Source organism: Ursus maritimus, unplaced genomic scaffold (genome assembly GCF_017311325.1).
Source record: "Ursus maritimus isolate PB19 unplaced genomic scaffold, ASM1731132v1 scaffold_19, whole genome shotgun sequence".
In the NCBI taxonomy this organism is placed as follows: domain Eukaryota; kingdom Metazoa; phylum Chordata; class Mammalia; order Carnivora; family Ursidae; genus Ursus; species Ursus maritimus.
In genome coordinates this window covers 30,883,238-30,895,840 of record NW_024424341.1, presented here as the reverse complement: position 1 = coordinate 30,895,840, position 12,603 = coordinate 30,883,238, and the positions used below count along the sequence as shown (strand labels likewise).

The 12,603-nt window shown below is 47.0% G+C and overlaps 1 protein-coding gene across 1 annotated transcript in view; it reads right to left on the bottom strand.

Moving 5' to 3' along the window:
- Positions 1–1,545, bottom strand: part of VAT1L (vesicle amine transport 1 like) — a 141,883-nt gene extending 140,338 nt beyond the window's left edge. Inside the window, exon 1 of the mRNA XM_040633624.1 lies at positions 1,316–1,545. Within this exon, the coding sequence (XP_040489558.1) occupies positions 1,316–1,545 (230 nt within the window). The remainder of the gene's footprint in view (positions 1–1,315) is intronic.
- Positions 1,546–12,603: the final 11,058 nt, after the last annotated feature.

Sequence of the window (12,603 nt, the reverse complement as noted above, 5' to 3'; positions counted from 1 at the left end):
TCCTGCTTCTCTTGCCAGCTGCCTTCCAGCCTGGCATGTGAATCCTGCACCTGCTCTCAAAGCAGTGAAAGGGAGAAGAATCTCGTTTGCATTTTTCTTGCCTCTGCATATGGTCCCAGAGTCCGGGTTTGGGGTCTAACCTAGGAACAGGTAAGCTGACTGCTGCTTTTGGGAGCAGCGTCTACTGGAGACTTTAAAACACAGACATGAGAAAGGGGTAAGTCCATCTCACTATGCTGAGAGCAAGTTCCCCTTAGGTGCTTCCCATGCTACTGCATAAAGAACTCAGAGTGTTGGGTCCAGTGAACCCTCTGGGGTGAGCCCTCCCTCCTAGAACTTCAGAGAAATGATCATATAGTGACAGCACACAGAGAGGCTTAAGCCCTCCAGAGCAAATCCCAGCTGCACAGAACTCTGAAGTTCCCCCAGGAGGAGTGGGGAATGGAAGGACACTCAGATTGCTGAGCTTCGTTTGAGATGGGGGCAGGAGTTCTGAGAAGATTGCCAGTTGTTTGTTTTTCCACTTTGGAGAAGCACAGAAGACTAGTGGGGAAGAGGGAGGCTTGGCCTCAGCCCTCACCAAGCTGAGATGCTCCAGGACCTAACTCCCTGTTTCCCAGTCCCTTTCTGCCTACCAGGGCACTAGAGGGGCAAAATGCAGGAGTGGGTAGAGAGAACACACTTCCCCAGCCCTGCACTCTGTCGCCAGCCCCAGCAGAACCACAGCACAGAGGTTTAAGAAGCAAATCCTGGCGAGGTCAATTCGTAGCGGCATGGAGATCTTGGGCAAATCACTCTGTCTGAGCCCTGGTCTCCTCTCCTTAAATGGGGGATAATGATGGTACCTAACTCATCGGGTCCCAAGAAGTATTAAATAAGATCGCACACATAAAACTCTCAACATCAAGGCTGGTACACAGTAAGCCGACGGTTATTATTATTTTTTTAACCGTGTTATCAACTCCCTCTCCTGGCAGCTGAGCTGTCCTACCCGACGGAGAGCTCCCGCAGCGCAATCTTCCAGACCCCGGGTGCTGGGCGCCACCATCCACCGCGTTCCTCCCCTCGCAAGAGCTCCCAGTTCCCTCCGGTCACCCCTAGATCTGACTTGGCGAGGGCGAGGGCCACCTCGCAGCATCCTTCCCAACGTAAGCCGGCCGCCAGCCGTGGGGAGGCTCTGAGACCGGGAAGGGCGCGGAGGGGGCGCCCACGGCCGCTCTTCCCCGCGCAGCGGCCCCGCCGAGGCTCCGCCACCCCCGCCCCGGGAGCGCCGAGCGCGCAAAGAGAGAAAGCAAGAAAGACGGGGATACTGGACCAGGCTTTGACGCGGATCTTGAGCTCGCCGTCCTGCGGCTCGGGCATGGCCTTCCTGGTGACCCGCAGCTTGTTGAGCCCCCCGAAGCCGGCCAGCACCACAGCGCGCATCTCCTGGGCGTCCCCGAGGCGGTGAGAGCCGCCGCCGCCGCCCTCAGCAGGCTCCTTGCCTGCCTCCTTCTCGATCATTTGCTCCGTCTCCTCCGCCTTCTCCACGCCTTCCTTGGCCATGGCGCACGGGGGCGCGGGGCGCACGGGCTGCGGCGGCTGCGGCGCGGGGGGCTCGGGCTCCTCTCCCGCGGGTTCCTCCTGTTGAATGTGGGATGCTCGGCTGTGCAATGGCTGCAGCTTCTGCGAGCCGCGCCAAGGTCCACAGCCTCCGCCGTAATCCTCGCAAGAGCCGCGCCCCCACTCGCCCCACCCCCCCGCTCCCTGCCTCTCTTTCCCGCCCAAGCGGAGCCTTGACTCCAGTTCCAGAGCCAATCTCAAATCGGACTCTTGATTGCAGCCACAGAACCCAGATTCGCCCAGGACTCGTGGATAAAACACGCAGAGAAGACACAGTGTCCTCTCTGGTAGGCGCAGTACTTTGTTATTTACGGCTCAGGCTCAGCGCCGAGAAATGGACAGAGACCAACGTCTGGGCCTGGAGGATGCCTCCCGGAGTCGGGGTTGCCTCCTCTCCCACTGATCTGCGTGGGCCGGCGGGGTAGACGCGAAAGGGGGCTGTTTCCCAAATCGCCGGTACCGGTTGGAAAGGGGAAGAGGTTTGGGAAGCGGGAAAGGAGAAATCCCACTTGCTCCCCTGAAGAGTCTAAACCAGGGTCTTTTCACTCCAGACCCTCGGGGTCAGTGCAGATGCTCTTTACCAGGCATCACCAGGAGCCTCTTATGATGGCTAATTCTCCCCACCCGCACCGTTTCTGGCCATCAAAGAGGCTTCAGAAAAGGATTCTGTACCAAAAAAGGGTCATCTTTTTGTTTTGACCTCCAGAAGATCAATGTACACTCCCGCACCAACACACACACACACACACACACACACACACACACACACACACACACACCAGTAACTGGCTTTTTGGTTTTTGTTATGAGCCCTTTGAAGAGGAGCTTATAGAAAAGCTTGGACTTTTTAGGGGCGCCTGGATGGCTCAGTGGGTTAAGCATCTGCCGTGGGCTCAGGTCCCTGGATGGCACCCCGCCCCCCATGGAGGGCGCAGGTGGAGGGAGATTGCCTTGCGGCTGTTTAAAGGAAGATTGTAGTGGAGGAGTGATGGATGTATATTCTACTTCCTGTGCAGCCACTGCCAGTTTTGGGACCTTGAGCAACTCACTCAACCTTTCTGATCCTCAACTCTGTCATCCATAAAATGGGTACATTACTTGGGTTTATTTGCATTGTGCTAAGTGCTGGGGTGGATGGGACTTTCAGTGACAACATGGTCCTTACCTTTAAGGAGCTTATTCTCAAGCATGAGGCAGGGAGGACACAGCCAACAAATAGAAATGACACAGTGAATGGTGTAAGTGCCTCTTCTTCCATTCTCCCTGCCCCTCTCTTCTATTCCTCAAAAATAGTATTATGTTCCCTCTTGCCACCTGTGCCTGGAATGTGTGTGCCACGTCCTTCATCTGGTGTGGTCTTCTACTTCACTTTCAACTTAAGCACCCATTCCTTGTATCCACAGGTTGGGTCTGCATCCTTTATGGTAAAACTCTCGTGGCCATTTGTAATGAACTTTTATATGATCACCTGATAATTAATGTCTGTTTTCTTTTTCCAACTGTGATCTTCATGTGGGCAAGAGTGATTTCTGCTTTTATCCAGCATGGTTTCCCTGAGGCTTAGCGCATGATTGGTACATAGAAAATGCTCAGAAGAACCTTTGTTGAGTGAATGAATGAGCCAGTGAATCCACGTGCTACTGTGGGAGCCCAGAGGAAGGAACTGGCTCATGGAGTTGGAGAGGTCCTCATGGAGGTGAAGAGGTTTGAACTAGACCTTGAATGATAAGCCAGGTTCCTCAGACAGGGAAGATCACAAGCACATTCAAACACATGGAAAGGGGTCAGGGGAAAGAGAAGACACTGTCTTGTTCTGTATGGGCTAACCATCAGCTGTGGTTAGCAGTCCCTGGAGACTAGACTGAAAGAGTGGTTGGAACCAGCTTTTGAGGTGGTTTACATACCATGGTTATAAAATTTAAGACATAATCATGGAGGCAATAGGTGCCACTGAAGTCTTAAAAAAAAAAAAAAAAAGAACCAGGGAATGGCATTACTGTATTTTAGGACAATAACTTCGGTGGTCAGTGGGTGGTGGGTTAGATGGAAGCATGGAGATTAGTTAGGGACTATGGTGCAGACATAAACAAATAAATAGATAAATAAGAAGAGCCTTAACTGAGGCAGTGACTGTACAGGGAAAGAGGGGCCAGATAGGAAGCTGAGTAGACAAGGCTGGTTAGTGAATAGTGAACATATCACTGTGAACCCAACTGTCCAAGTTATGAAGTCTGTTTCCATTGTGCGATATAGTGTTTAAGCTGGATTCTATCCTGAAACAAGACTTTGAGTGCCAGTGGTTTATTTTGGAGGTCATCCCAGGAAGCTCCTGTCAGGAAGGAGGAAAGTGAGATCAGGAAGCCAGAGGAGCCAATCCAAGGTGCATGAGTAAGCAGGTTAGCAGAGGGACGAATGGGACTCAAATCCACAGGAGACCCTTGTGGAATAAGCCTCAGAGTTGTCCCACCCAAAGAGCAAGGAAATGGGTATTTACCACTATATTTTCTGCACGATTGGCTAAGGGCTATTCCTGGAAGTATTAACTCCCTGGCACTTCCAACCTGCCCCATGCACCTGGGCTGAGAGAATCCCCAAGCAGAGAACTATGGAAGCTTTCAGTAGGAAGCCATTGTCTTGTAGAGGGGATGGTGAGTTTAAAGGGGATATGGGTTTGTGGCTGACAACATCTACAGTATATTATATTGTTTTGGAGTATCTACTGTTCTGGATACCTCAGGTATGTTTTATAGTAAGATTCTCAGAATAACTTTATTAGATAAGCATTATACTACTTTATAGAAGAGGAAACTGAGTCTTAACATCAATGCTCTTAACATCTCATCACACATATTTCTTTGAACGGGCCAAGCCAGTTCATGCCCTGAATGACAATACTCCATGGGATTGTTTATGTTCTCTGCTCATTTATTGGCCTCCTAATACCTCTGTCCCACCAAGATTCTTTGCCTTTATCCTGAGGGTTTTCCTTTAGCATCAGTAAAGTAAATCTACTTTGCAGTCAGCACATAGCATATTTAAGAAAAAGTGTTTGCCTTATATGTTAAAGGAAATATAATTATTCCCTCCAAGGGAATCTTCTGGCTGTTTACAAACCCCAGATTATAATTAGTATGCAGCTGATTGTCACAACAACCAAGAGGAAACACACCGTGTTCTGTGCTGCTCGGGGAGGAAAGACTTCCTCTGAGTCCTATATACCACTATGTGAATTGTTAAGTATTCCCAAACCTGCTCCTCTCTGGTGGAATATGGCAAAAGCCATGCTGCAAGGCACCTCTCCAAATAAACACAATAAATCTATTTTCAATTTGTAAAATTGCTTTCTTGGGCATTCACTCACTTAGAGCTTCAGTTGGAAAATAGTGTACATTGTAAGGCAATGTCAAACAGCGGCCGCCTCTGGTGGAACTCAGTATTACAGCTCAGCTCTATGGATTTCTTTATGGTCTGGGAACAGCCCTGTGTGCCTTTGAGAGGAGTGTAGACTCAATTTAGGAATCTCTCAAGGTACTGGCCATCTGAGGGAGTGGCCAACAGAGGTGAGGTCTTTGAGTAAGGATGCATGGGAAACAATCATAGTCGTTTTCTAAATAACTTGGAATGGTTCAGTAACTTTCCAGAGAAATACGTCACCTGAGGCAAGCAGTCAATGTCTTCAGCTATATCCTTTAATAATATTTATTCTCTTGGGGTGCCTGGGTGGCTCAGTTAGCTAAGCGTCAGACTCATGATTTCTGTTCAGGTCATGATTTCAGGGTTGTGGGATCGAGCCCCGAGTCGGCTCCACGCTGGGCATAAAGCCCACTTGAGATCCTCTCTCCCTCTGCCCCTCCCCATTCTCTCTCTCTTAAAAAAAATGTTTTTTAAAAAATTATATTTATTCTCTTGTATTTTCCTCAATACAAGTAGGGTCATTTATTATACATACATTATATTATTTAATCTACGAAATAATCCTGTACCATAGGTACTATTATTCCTATCCTACATGGGAGAAAATTTTTAATAGAAACTGAGTAACTTTCCCAAGGTCACCAACTTTGTCTGTGGCAGAGACAGGATTTAAAGTGGGAGCCATTTGAGTCCAAAATGTGGATATTTACCCACTATGCTATAAAATCTATAGTTTTATATGCTGTTATAGTTTCAAAATGCCATGGAATGGGTTGGGGGAGGGAGACAAATTTAGAAGGTCAATGGTGAAAAAACGTAGGAGATCCTGGCCATTGAAAAATCTTAGTAAAATCCAAGGGCTCATAAGGAAGGACATGTGCTATAATTTCCTATAGTTTGTGTTGGTGTAATTTAAAAGATAATGGAGTGTGATTGCCATGGGCACAGAAATATTTTCAGAGAAGTACTGGATAGGTGTGCAGCCCATCCTGAATGTGGTAGAGTAAGCTTCCTAATTATATCTCGTAGGACCAGTCATAGCCGGCTAACTCTAGATGTGTCAGAGGAGAGAAGAAAGTGAACTGACATTTATTCATCACCTTTTGAGTGCTGGCCTTGGGCTATTGCTAATACTGCAGGTAGAATGGTGAATAAGACAAACATATTCTTGGTCCTAACGGGGCAGCATTCCTCCCAGGGAGATACATATTGGTTGAGGTTGGGTTCCCCAGAAGCAAACCTTTCTTCATTCAAATTTCTGAATGCAAATGACTTATTTGAGTGGTGATTCCAGGAAATAGGGGTCTGTGGAAATGAGACCAAAAAGAGAAGATGCGTTTATCCAGCGGGTTACCACTGTCATTGGCTCAGGTTAAATCCTGCTGGAGAACTCTAGATGATGGTGTAGAGGACACCTCAAAGGCATCCTAATCAGGAGGCAAGGTAAATGCAGTGCCTACCAGCTCCTGTCAGTCCTTGGTCTAGGGCTGTTGGTGGGGGGGGCGCTAACCATCTGCCCCTCTGGTCTGCCCTGTGTGGGGTTGTTTTGGAGTCAGTGGCTCGACCAAGCTATCCTGAAAATGTGACAGGTGCTTCAGTGTAACGCAGATGGATCTTTGCGCATGGCAGGGAGGAGTTCCAAGAGGGTCTCTGCTACAAATATTAAACCAAAAATATTAAATAAGTAATTAAGTAATTTACCAGTGCTGTAAAGAAGAAATATAAGGTGCTGCCTAGAGGGTCAGAGAAGGCTTCCCTGTGAAAGTGATGATAAAGTAGTAAATTCAGCTACAAATAACAACAAGAAAGAAGTGGCTTAAATAAGATAGCGTCTCTACAAGGTCACCAAGGATCAGTGTTCCTCCCAGCTCTGTGCCTCACCTAGGTGAGGATCAGCCCTCATTCTCACGGTTCAAGTTACAGTCCTCACACACCCATGTTCCAGGTAGCAGGATAGAGATGAGTGGGAGGGGGAAAGATCCACATCCTTCTTTTTAAGGAGACTTCAGGAGTCCTCCACATCCATCTACTTACCTCTTATTGGCCAGAGTCTAGTCACATGGCCACATCCTGTTGAAAAGGAAATGAGGAAATATAGTTTTTCCTTTCTGAAGTGACGTTGTCCTAGGTAAAAGTCAGGGCTCTACACCTGATGGGAGAGAAGAGAGAGAACACTGGGAAGTATAGCAGCGCTATTGAGATGCCACTGGAGCAGAACGTGTAGAGGATGGAGGCCAGGCCTTCCCATGCCTCCCAAAAGCACAACACAGTCCAAGGATTCCCAACTCCTGCGACCCAGCGCTGCTCTCTCATCAATTCCTTTAAGACAGTTTTCCACCCTCTTGGAATTTTCTCTTCATAGGAATTGTGGTTTTATAATGGAAGTTAACAAGAAAACCCAATTCTTATTCCATAACCAAAAGATACTAGTCATAGGACACTGAAAACCTTTTACCTCTTTATGAGTATGATCATGTATGACTAGAAATAGAAACATTTCACCTATTCTTATCCTTTTATCCATAGAGAGATGATCTTATCGATCGTTTAGGATCATTTGGCTAATGTGGTCAGCTAAGTAAGGAGAATATACCACCCAGGACTGAGTAAGGAATTTAAATCAAGTAGTTTATGTTTTTGAGCCCTTGTTCATGCCAAAAGATAATTTCTAAGTGATTTCTTTTACCCCTTTCCCTGAATATTATCTAGGGTTTTCCTCCTAGTTTGAAGCTGTCTGATTTCTTGCATGAACCATCATTATAGTGATGCTGTCTGCCTCTCTAAAATGTTGCAGAGAGCTGTGTTTTCCCCCAAAGTAGTTTGCTATAGATCACCGTGAATAATGGTAAAGGGATGGGGATGTAATATTCAGGTTCAGAAGTAAACAGAGCATTTACTCCTCAGATGGAGTCCAAGAGAAACCAGAAAGGAGGAGCATTCCCTCCCCCACCCCATCAGCACCATTTTTCTTATAAGCTGAGAGCATCATACTATAAATCAGGATGAAATAACCCTCTAGCTAACTCAGCCTCTTATTTCCCTGATGTTTTGGGGATAAGAGTTGATTTCCCAGAGAGTTTTGTTTCCTTTGTTATTTTATTGGCCCATATCCAGTTGGTTGGGCTGTCTCAGAGTAATGACTGTGTGAAGTGACAAGATCCCAATGTAAATTGAAAATGCTCAATATAAGAAAGGCATATTTGCCTTTCCTTTTGTGAAATTAGAAGATTCCAGCCCTTGGAGAAAAGGTTTTCAGGGGCAGGCATCCTACCCTATTCCTTTTAGTATGCCCCTCCTCTTTAAAAATTTATTGGGGTGCTTTACCCAAACTAAGTAGGCAAGAAATAATGTCCATTCATCATCCATCCATCCATCCATCCATCCATCCATCCATTTATCCATTTATCCATCCATCCATCCATCCATCCATCCATCCATCCAATTGGTGTATTCCTGCTGTGCAACAAGCAAAGTAGAAGGAACACATTACCTTGTTGCCAGAACTTGTTCAGATCCCAGTTTTCCAGTTACTAGCTATGCAGCTTTTAGGCTCCAAGAGGTTAAGAGAGTTGCCCAAATTAAATAAGAACCAGAAGCCCTAATTTTCAAGCATGGTGTGAAAAACTGCCTGAGATACCATGTGAAACTCCTCCGAGTATTATTTCCCACACATAGCAGTAGGTGAATGGACAATAATCCCCTTTTTGCTTCCTTCATGACTAAGGCCTGGTACATGTCCTGAGAGGGAGACAGACATAGCAACAGCATGGCCCATTGTCGCAGGGGGCAGGACAATGTAGAGAGAGAGGATAAGTGCATAGCAAGTGGGGTTGGACAGGCAGTGTTTCAATCCTGGCTTGAACTGTTCCTAGCTATGTAACCATGGGCTAATTCCTTAATCTTTCTGTGGCTTTGTTTTCTAATCTGTAAGATGTGGATATTGATCATACTTCTTTTACAAATTTGTGTGGGAAATTAAAAGAGGTAACCCAAAGGAATGTCTTCCTTGGAAAAATCACTCTGCGTCAGTACTCTGTGACCACCTTGTCACAGCACTTAGCATTTCAACAACTGTGTTTACTTCGAAAGTTGAGAGTTCTAACCTAATCTTTTCCAAAGTATGTTCAATAAAACAGTAGTTTCTTGGGATAGTGATTAGGGCTAGGGGACTAGGGGGTTCTGTGGTCAAATTTGCTTGAGACACTCTAGGTCAAGTGCAGCCAAGGAGCTTTCTTTGGCACAGGGCCCTTTAGAGCTTTGTAACAATGTGACCTTTGACTCTCCAAATGGGGATACAGAAGGCAGCTTCACCCAAACTTGGTCAACTTCTAGCCCCTTTTCCTTGAAGTCCATAACTAGCATTTGCAGGATATCTTTTGGGAGATGTTGCTCTAGACAAATCATTGGAAAACTATTTCTGAATGACTTGCTCGGTGCTAGGCCCTAGAGAGGAGCCAAAAGGAGAAAATGACATGACCCGCCCTCGATGAGCTGAGACGCTTGCTCAAGAGAAAATAAAACTACAAACAGATTTGAGAAGACTTCAACACAAATGTGGGGCCCAAGAAGGTGGTGAAACCAATCAAATGTCTGGTGTGGGACACAACAGAGTGATGGGGTCAGTGACAAACTCCATTTCAATATCTCCTGGCCCCACAAGAATGCGTGCTCACAGAATGTATGCCCAGTCTTCCAAATGTTCAAGAGAAGCCAGAAGTCCAGATTTTAGGTGAAATCTCCCAGATTTTTAAAATCTGAACAAATATCACATAGGACGAGCAAAACATAGCTGAGCCAAGTTTAGCCCTTGTGGTACCAGTTTGCAATTTTTGCCCTAAGCCAGTAGTTCTCAGCCGGGGGTGATATTTGGCAATGTCTAGAGATAGTTTTGGTTGTCATAGCTGGGGCCATAGACATCTAACGGTGGAGGGAAGGGATGCTGCTGACCATCCTGCAAAGCACAAGACAAGGCCCACAACAAAGAATCTTCCAGCCCTGAATGTCGTAGCGTCAAAATCGAGAGATCCTGCTGGAAGCCAGGATCCTTAGAGCCTGTGAGTGAGGAGGCCTCTGGTTTCGACTTGTTGCCTGTGTGACTTTGGCAATGTCCTTGTTCCAACTGGTAAAAGGAGACACTTGGACTAATTGAGGCTCAAGGGACTTTCCAGAACAGGGGCTGAGGTCACATCAGTCGTCAGTGTTGGCAGTGGCCTGGCACCAGGGCTGTCTCGGCAGAAACAACATTGATCAGAAATGATAGCTCCTGAAATGACAGCACCCACCAGGGCAATGTGTCCAACCTGGGAGCCTGTTTGTCCTTCGGAAGAGTTCAGAAGCCTGTTTCCTGCAGTTCTCACTCCAGATACTTGAATAAATTTGAAGCTGATTTAAGAAGGCTGTTAAATCATCCTGGGCAGTTTTGTTTTAGCGACAGTTCGTATTTTGTTGAGGGGAAAAATCAAAGGACATGCTTTAATTTAAGATAGTCCTGCCTTTCCAACTAGCACAGTCTCTCAGATATTGAATTGGAGTCTTGGCATTGCATGAACCTGTTTATCCAGTTGGTTATCAGGAACAAAGTTTGTGTGAGTATGTGTGTGTGTATGTGTGTGTGTGTGTTGTTTTGTTTTGTTTATCTTAAGGATTGAATTCAGTCATGCCCACAGTGGAGTTGAGGCAGGCTGCAGGATGAGGTGGGTTGATGCTTTGACCCAGATAAGCAGTGATGGAGGGGGAACGGCACAGAGAGTGAATGGAGCTAATGTGACATTACACCCAATGTGACTGCTAATGTGAACTCTGAGCCCGTCCCCCCAAGCAGTGAGCCACCCACTACTCAGGCTGCCCTTATGTGGCCTCATTCCTCCTCTCCTCCACCTGCTGCGGGGTTTTCCAAATGGGAGAAATCACTAGGGAGAAAGGGCTTCCTGTGATCCTGGAGACTTACAGGCAGGGATGTTGTTTAGGGATCCTGGGCACTGACCCAATTTCTACCCCCACCCCCTCCGACCCTGCAAGAGGAGGTTGTGACCTTTGGTGATGCTGAGTTGCAATCAGGAACATTCAGGAGAGCCAGGTGTTTGCAACATTTGAGTTAATAGCAGTGTATAGATTGTTAGGGCAAGATCTTCTGGAATGGTGATACAAGCTTGAAGATACAACAACAGTAACAAAGCAAAACCCCGTGCTGGGTGCACAGTGTCCTCAGCAGCTGTGGCCTCCCTTAGGGGCTCTAGGACCCAGAGAAAGGATGCCAGATGTGCTAGCTCTGCCCCTTCTCTGGGCAGTAGTCACTCTTCCAGTAACTTCCTGTACCCTTAGCTGACTGGGCTGGAAAAGCAGTGTCATTGTATGATATGTGTGTGAGTGAATGCATGCCGTCTCTGCCAGTCCCTCACACAGGTGAAATTCAGGTGAATGTACAGCGTTGACGATGTGCAGGTGTCTCGGCTAAGGCTCCCCCTGAAGCAGACCCTGCGGCTAGGATGTGCATTCAAACAGCTTATTTGGGAGAGGATCCCAGGAAGCAGTAGTAACAGTGTGGGGAGGTAGAGGAGGATTGGAAGGAAACAGGAAAGGGGTGTATTTTCGAGCAAGTAGCACCGGGGGCTCATCCCCACTGAGGAATGATGGAAGACAGTGCAAAATGTGCCTTTGAGTTATTCCAGGGGGGCACTGATGGAGCTGAGGTATTTATGTACCAGTAATTCCCCTTGTATGGTTTGCTGAGGGCTGCTTTCAGGAGCATTAACTTTTCAGAACTTCTGGCTTGCCCTGCTTTCAGGCCGAGCTGGCTCCCATAGCAGAAGCCCTCAGGCAGAGAGCAGCAGGTATGCAGAACCAGCAGCTTTAGGAGTGCAGAGGTGAGTGTTAAGGGCATACGGGTTGGGCCCTGCTGGACCTGCTGTAGTGTACTGATTTAAGCTATTACTACCATCCTACTGCTTCCATGAATGCAAGCCAACTGTAATATCCTTATGCTTATAGCTCTTATAAATGACTCAAAAAAGCAAAACATGCTTACATACTACATTTTTAAGCAGTGAAAAGGAATATAAGTCAAAAGTACAAGAAGAGCTTGAGGCTATGGGTAGTATTGTTTGGTCAAACAAAATCAAGTTTTGCAATGTAAATATGGCACTCATCACCAAGGGGCAGGGTCTCCTGAACCCAGAGTTCCAGTAATATCCTCTGGAAACTAGATTGTTCTGTATTCCAGCTGCTGCAAAAAGTCAATCCTGCAGCTCTGAGGTCATTTGGTCTTCATGTGACATAGTGCATCATTTTTCGGTCAAGGTTCTTTCCTCCATCAAGGTTCTTATTTGAAACTGGCTGATCTCACACACAAAGGAAGGGAATTAGTTGGAGGGATGCTGGGTCACTCGCAGGTTCTGTGGGAGAACTGCAGAGTCCAGGCTCTGGAAAGCTGCTAGAACAACAGGAGTTGGGAAGCAGACAGGACACCAGTTGAAACTATGCCAAGGAAGCTGTCTGGTGAGGACTCTGCTCTCACCATTTCTAATAAACAGGGGACCGCTTTGCACCACCACAACCCACAGCAGACGCTGGGTACCACTGCTGCTCCAT